The sequence below is a fragment of the Odocoileus virginianus genome, unplaced genomic scaffold (genome assembly GCF_023699985.2).
Source record: "Odocoileus virginianus isolate 20LAN1187 ecotype Illinois unplaced genomic scaffold, Ovbor_1.2 Unplaced_Contig_2, whole genome shotgun sequence".
Classification (NCBI taxonomy): Eukaryota; Metazoa; Chordata; class Mammalia; order Artiodactyla; family Cervidae; genus Odocoileus; species Odocoileus virginianus.
Genome location: NW_027224319.1, coordinates 5,290,077 through 5,296,572, shown reverse-complemented (window position 1 = coordinate 5,296,572; position 6,496 = coordinate 5,290,077). Strand labels below are relative to the sequence as shown.

At 55.7% G+C, this 6,496-nt stretch overlaps 1 protein-coding gene across 1 annotated transcript; it reads right to left on the bottom strand.

Moving 5' to 3' along the window:
- Positions 1-2,057: 2,057 nt before the first annotated feature.
- On the bottom strand, positions 2,058-3,572 carry LOC139033763 (cathelicidin-2-like). Its single transcript, XM_070463295.1, has 4 exons — positions 3,375-3,572; positions 3,153-3,260; positions 2,937-3,008; positions 2,058-2,349 (listed from the first exon to the last, which is right to left on the bottom strand). The coding sequence occupies exons 1-4, from the start codon at positions 3,570-3,572 to the stop codon at positions 2,176-2,178; spliced, it is 552 nt and encodes a 183-aa protein (XP_070319396.1). The 3' UTR covers positions 2,058-2,175.
- Between the last annotated feature and the right edge of the window lie 2,924 nt (positions 3,573-6,496).

The following is a 6,496-nucleotide window of genomic DNA, read 5'->3' as shown; positions in this document are numbered from 1 at the left end:
CTCATTGGAAAAGACTGATGCTTGGAAAGATTGAAGGCAGGAGGAGAAGGGGGCAGAGGACAAGATGGTTGGATGGCATCACCGACTCAATGGACACTAGTATGAGCAAACACTGGGAGATGGTGATGGACAGGGAAACCTGGCGTGCTGCAGGTCTATGGGGTCACAGAGTCACACAAAACCAAGTGACTGAACTGAACTGAACTGAGTTGAAAAATGTAGCATGAGATACATTTTTGAGGATAAATGAGTCCACAGAGTTGAAGGTGCCTAGGGGCCATGAAAGAGGCAATGTAGCTCCCTGCCTCCCCTGACAGCGTCCTACCCTGCTCCAGCTGGGGATGACACAGAGGCAGAGTGGCACATGGGAGAACAGGGGCTGCATGTTTTATCTTACAACTTCATTCATGCAAGGATGGATACAATCAAGATGCACAAGGTCCTTGCCTAGTAAAGGCGCAGTGTGCCTCCTTGACACAGCACAGGTCTGGGGGATGGAGAAGCCCCTTCTGGTCCATGCTGATTGGCTCCCCTCTTCCTGATCTCTTGACCTCCTCCACTCTGCCTTTGATTTCAGTGCCCCCAACCAAGGAAGCTGCCCCCTGCCCTGAAGGGAGTGACCTTACATGTACACAAACACTGAGAAACATGAGGAGGCATCTCCCTGGGCCGCTTGACCTCCTGTCCACTCTCACCACATTGTGAAACCTTCAGTGCCCCTTGGCTTTCAGCACTGCCCCCAGGACGCCCCCTCCTGCACCACCATCCTGGACCCCTCGGGCCCTTCTCTCTTGTCTCCACATCAGGCCCCACACCTGACCCATATGGAACGAGTGGACGGACGGCACGGTTCCACTGCCACCACAGGCCAGGTTCCCTAGAGTGAGAAGCGTGAGGTTCCTCTAACCTGCCTGAAATCAGCCCCACCTGCTCACCAAGACGAGCCGAGCCTGACAGGTAGCAGAGTAAAGACTCTGGGAGATCGTTTCCTCTGTCCCTCTGAGAGAAGGCAATCTGTGTCTTGTTCACGGGGACCCGGCAGGGAACCTAAGACAAGCCTTTGGTGGAAGGAGTTTCCTTGCAAGGAGATTCCAGAAAAAGCCAGCAGAAGTGTACACAGGGGAGACAGGGCAGGACATGAGTCAGAAGAGGAGGGCTCAATGAAGAGGTCACTGATGAGGGTGGTTGGGGCTAAATCCTGGTGGGGACCTCACACAGGGGTATACATATCTGGGAGTGGGCCACCCCAAGAGGGAGGAAGAGGAGGTGTTTTCCCCCCCAAGTCCCTCCAATGGTTGGCTGAAGCTGCTACCAGAATACAAACTTCCTAGTGCTTCTGGTCTGCCCCACAGCAAAGGTCAGCTAGAGCATGGGGAGTGGCAGGACATGGACAGTGTCTGAACACCCGGGGAAAGAGAGATGTGACCTGTGTGTCACTTTCCGCGTCTCCCACAGTGTTCAGCTCATCACCCCGATGAGCAGAATGCTTCATTTTAATGAGAGTTGTCTATCACTGGATTCCATCATATAGACCCACCACTAAAATGTGGGAGCCAACTAGAAAGACAGTGATGTGTCTGATGCCACAGGAAAGTCAGGAGGCGTGGACTTTCCAGACTTAAGACTGTCATGTGGAAGAGGAATGTTCTGGGCATGGTACATGCAGGCTTCACCCTGAGACTGAACTGCATCTCTGTGAGTGTTTAGCAAGGTGAGCAGCCTGACCCCTCATGGACTGTCAGCTCCATGTGAGCTGGAGGAGCAGCCCCACCAGCACTGCACACACAGCAGGTCTCCGTACGTCCTGCTGGGTGTTGAAGGAGGGCAGGAGCGGGTGAGGGCCCGGGAGGGACCCGAGGGTGGAGACGCTGTCCTGGAACTCCTGGGGCTGCTGCCTCCCCCTTGCCCTTCTGGAAGGAACACGGGCCTCACACTTCTCTGTATTCACAGGAGTGATCACACACACACACACAGACACACACACACACACAAAACACTCCTAAAGGTCCTGGTAAGTTGGAAGAGGGGAGACAATTGAAATTGAAAACTGCAGGAAGTTGTTTTCACAAGATTTTATTTTTTGGATGCTGACTCAAGGCAAAAGAGATCCCAAGAGGTCTTCCCTGGGCTTCTGATTCATCAGAAGACCATATCAGGGAGTTATCTGCCTATTGGTCACCGTCTACCAGGAAATCTTGGCCCAGGAAATGGAAATGGGGGTCTAAATGGTGGACCGAATGGTGGACCAAATGGTGGACCGAATGGTGGACCAAATGGTGGACCGAATGGTGGCCCAAACGGTGGGCCGAATGGTGGCCCAAACGGTGGAGGAATTCTGACGCTCTGAAGCTGTGAACCAATAAAAACAGGTTTCCTGTGAGAACCGGGTGAAGGTCAAGACAAGACCCCTCCCTCCACACCTGCCCCCCATTCCTAGTGGACTCCAGGGACCTTGGGGACCCAGACCACCCTCTGGCTGTGACCCTTGGAGCCTCTGCTTAAATCTCCATACCACAGACAGAGATGAAACTGAGGCCCACAGATGATAAGGGGCTTCCCAGGGTCACAAACCCATCCCAGCAAAGAAAGGCATGAAGATCAGCACTGAGTCAGTGCCTCTCCAGCTTCTGCACAGTCAGAGTCCCCTGCGGGCCTTGTGAAAATATAAATGGCTGGACCTTGCCCCAGAGTCGGATTTGGTTGGGTTGAGTGCTGCCGAGAATCTGCCTTCCTGCCAGTTGCCGGGTGGGGACCCCATGAGACAACCACTGCTTTAAGGGATGCACAGCCAGGCTGGAGACCTGGGGCTCAGGGAGGGTGGGCCCGGGCGGGAGGGCCTTTCTCTGCCCTCGATGGGGCAGCCGGTCATTGGTCCAAAGGATGTTTCACATACTTAGCCCCTCCAGAAACCCCACAGTCCAGAAGGGGCCACTCACCTCTTTACAGTCTATGTCAAATTGGTCATTTGATGGGTCCAGGGTGACTGTCCCCACACACTGTTTCACCAGCTGGAAGGGGAGGTTCAAGGTCAAACTGGAACCCCTGTGGCCATTACCTCCCGGCCTCCTCCCAGGAGTTGGAAATCATCCCCAAACCCGCTGTCCAACCCTTGAGAGGCATCTGCCAATTCCCTCCCCCATTCGCATCCTTACCCCATTCTCCTTGAAGTCACACTGCTCCGGGGATTCCTGGGCCGTCTTGGGGCACACGGTCTCCTTCACCGTGAAGCTCACTGGCTTTCTGGTGCCTGGGTCGACCTCCTGATCATGGGTCAAAGTAGGGGAAACTAGGTTTGGGCTCATTCTTCTTCCTCTGATCTGTCTCCCTGCACCCCAAACTAGCTGGCCCCCTCCCCAGATCCCTTCATAACTCACATCATTGGGTGTAGCGTCTAGCTCCAGGAGGCGGTAGAGATTAGCTTCTGAGGACCGCTCGTTGAACTGATCCACAGCACGAAGCACAGCCTCCCTGTAGCTGAGGGCCGGGGCACTGGCCGAGGGCAGCACCAGTCCCAGCAGCAGTAGCCACAGTGACCAGCGCCCCAGGGTGAGGCTGGCTGCCTGGGTCTCCATGGTCCCCAGTTCTCATCCTCCCAGCCTGAGGGGCCCTCCTTTTATGCTCAGCCAGGGCCTGATGCAATCACTCAGCCAGGAGTCTTCCTCACCCGCCCCATCCCTGCCCTCCTCCCAGCCTGTGAGGGGGACTTGCCTCAGACCCTGCTGTGGCCTCACAGGACTGCTGAGCAGTGGGCAGGGAGGACCCTGTGCAAGGTGAAGACATGATTTCTCCATCTCCTGACAGTGCGTTGGCCTCTCCTGGACCCCATGGGAAGTGTCACAGGCAGGCTTACTCAAGAGCGTTGTGTCTTCCAGGAGAGGGAGGGGCCAGGCACTGTCTGCATCCCTCTGACTCTACACCATGGGCCCCTCAGGATGCAGAGTAAAGCGGTGTATTCACGTCTCAATCGCCAGCTCTTGGCCCTGTCTGGCACCAAATAGGCATTCAGTTAACACTTGATGAATGGGAAGACCACCAACTCTTGCTACAGAATTACATTTCCAGCCCATCCCTAGGCAGACATCAAGCCCACACCATCCTGTCCTCTGGGAGGAGACCTCAGCCAGTCAGGGCTTGGCTCCCTTGGTGCCCTCTCCTAGATTCATCTCCACTATTTTCTCACTGAGAAAGTTCTCCTGCACAGCAACCCCCCGCCAAGACATGGCCTGTTCCCCTGATCCCTCCTGAATCAGGCAGGGGAAGGGTCATCTGCATTGTGACCCCAGTTCAGGGCCCTCTCGACACTCAAGGCCACTGCAGGCTGCCCAGTCCTCAATGGATCCATATTCACATTCAAGCCGTGTCTTCATCTCCACAGACTCCGGGGACCCCCTGTCCTCCTGAACTTGCCCCTGACCGATTCTCCCCTGTCCCTGCTCTCCTGGGTCCCCTCCTCCCCGCTGGGGGCTCCTGCTGAGTCTCCTCCAAGGACTCTCCTCTTCAGAAGAGAGACTGCTCAGGTCCACCCAGGCTGCTTCTTCTCCCAGTCCTCACACGTTCCTGGCAACGGCCCTTCTCAAGACACCAGTTCTACTGAACACGCATCACTGTTCTGTCTCTGGGTTCAAGACTCCCGTGAACGCCCTGGTTGTCTGCACTGGGCTGTTGGCTGGGGTGCTGCCCCAGGAGCCCTGGACTGGATCCCTGGGAACCCCACCTGCTCCTTCTTCCTCCTGAGGACACTCCCCTGACCTCCCACCACCCCTGCCCTGGGCCTACCTCCATCTTCTCTCCTCTCAGGGTAGCCACAACCTTCACACTCCACCTTCCCTGATTTCCTGGCTCGTCCTGACCGCTGTCCACTCTCCGCACCATTTTCTGGGAGTTTCAGCACACACCAGTTTGACCTTTTCAAGTACTGTCTTCAGCCGCCCACACTCCCCGCTCCAGGCATCAGGGCCAAGGCTGTTGTTTCAGTTTTCCTCACTCCCAGCCCCGTGGGCCTCAGCTGTCAGGCTGCCCCTTACGTCTCAACCACTCAGGCCCCTCTGAGCCTCCTGTTCTCCTCCCATCTCTGCCTCTGATCCCTCCGTGTGCCCTGACCTCCACCTTGGGAAGCCTTCTCCAACCTCCAGCGAGACCCAACATCTCCTCCTCATCACCCACATGGCCTGCAGGACAGCCCTTCTGACTGGACCTCAGTGTCTCCCTGTCCACTGCTCTGGCTGAGAAAGCCGGATGGGGAGGCCAGGGCTGGGGAGCACGGCTGGGAAACATAATGAACCAAAATGATGAAGGTGTCTGAAAGCGATGAAGCAAATTCTCATCCTTCTCTCCTTTGACCTGGTCTTGTGACTGTGAGGCCTGTAATATTTCCTGGATTCAGTTGCCTTATGGGACTCCTGGGGACTTGGCCAAAGCCCCTCAGCTGGGTTTGAATGTACTGGTTACACATCAGCCTTGGAGATTGAAGGAGAGGTGGGCCTCTGTGCAACCTGGTTTCACAGTCCAGGTATTGCCCCAGTGGCCTCTTGGTCAAGCTATACCATTTTGCCAACTCTGGAGGAAGAGGAATGTCCACAGTAGAAACAACTGGTGGAACACATGGTTGTTGGCTATTAGGTAAGCCTGGAACCCGCCCTGTGCTTTTCTGCCTCTGGGTTTGGCATTTGCTCACATGTCAAACTGAATTTCCCACCCCCGTCCTCCCTGGATCCCTTGGAGGGTCTGCCTCTGGGTCCTCAGGCTGCGCCTCCTGTGTTGGTGGTGAACCGTCCCTTCTGCCAGCAACCAGCTTTCCTGGTTTAGGGCTCACAGCCTGTCAGAGCTGAAGTCTTCTCAGGAAAGCCACCATACCCCCGTCTCCAGGCAAGTTATCCCCGACTCCACATCTGGTCCTTCAGAAATCCGCATGCACCCTTCCCCAAACTCACTCAGGAATGAGCCAGGATCCTGCATGGCTCGCTCCTTTTTTCCTCTCACCCTTCCTTCCTCTCCAGACCCTCCATGGGAAAGAGAACTGAGCCCCAGGCTGCCGTGCCCCCGACTCTGGGGACACCCACCAGCTCTCTGACCAGCTGAAAAGTCAATGAGACCCACACACAGTATCATTCCAAGAAGGACCCCCATGTGCTGCAAACAGGAGGCAGGTCAAGCCATCTGGAGCCCGACTTCCAGGAGGATGGAGTAAGAGAGGGCACTTCACACAGGCACACACACCCCTCCACCCATGGTGGTACTTCCGGGTCCCTGGTACCTGGGTGATCCCTTCCTCCATCCTGGGTTTTCCTTGTTCCATCCATTTGCACATGGATTCCTGGGAAGGCAGAAACTTCCCCTTCAGATGCTCCAGTCAGGTCCACTTTGTAAAGTGATGGAGCAGGGACCAACTCCTGAGCAGAAGGACAGATTGCTGATCAGAACACAATTTCCCCAGCCCCACCACTCACAGAAGCCCAACAGACTCGGGTGTCACCTACATTTCTTATTTCCAAAAAGA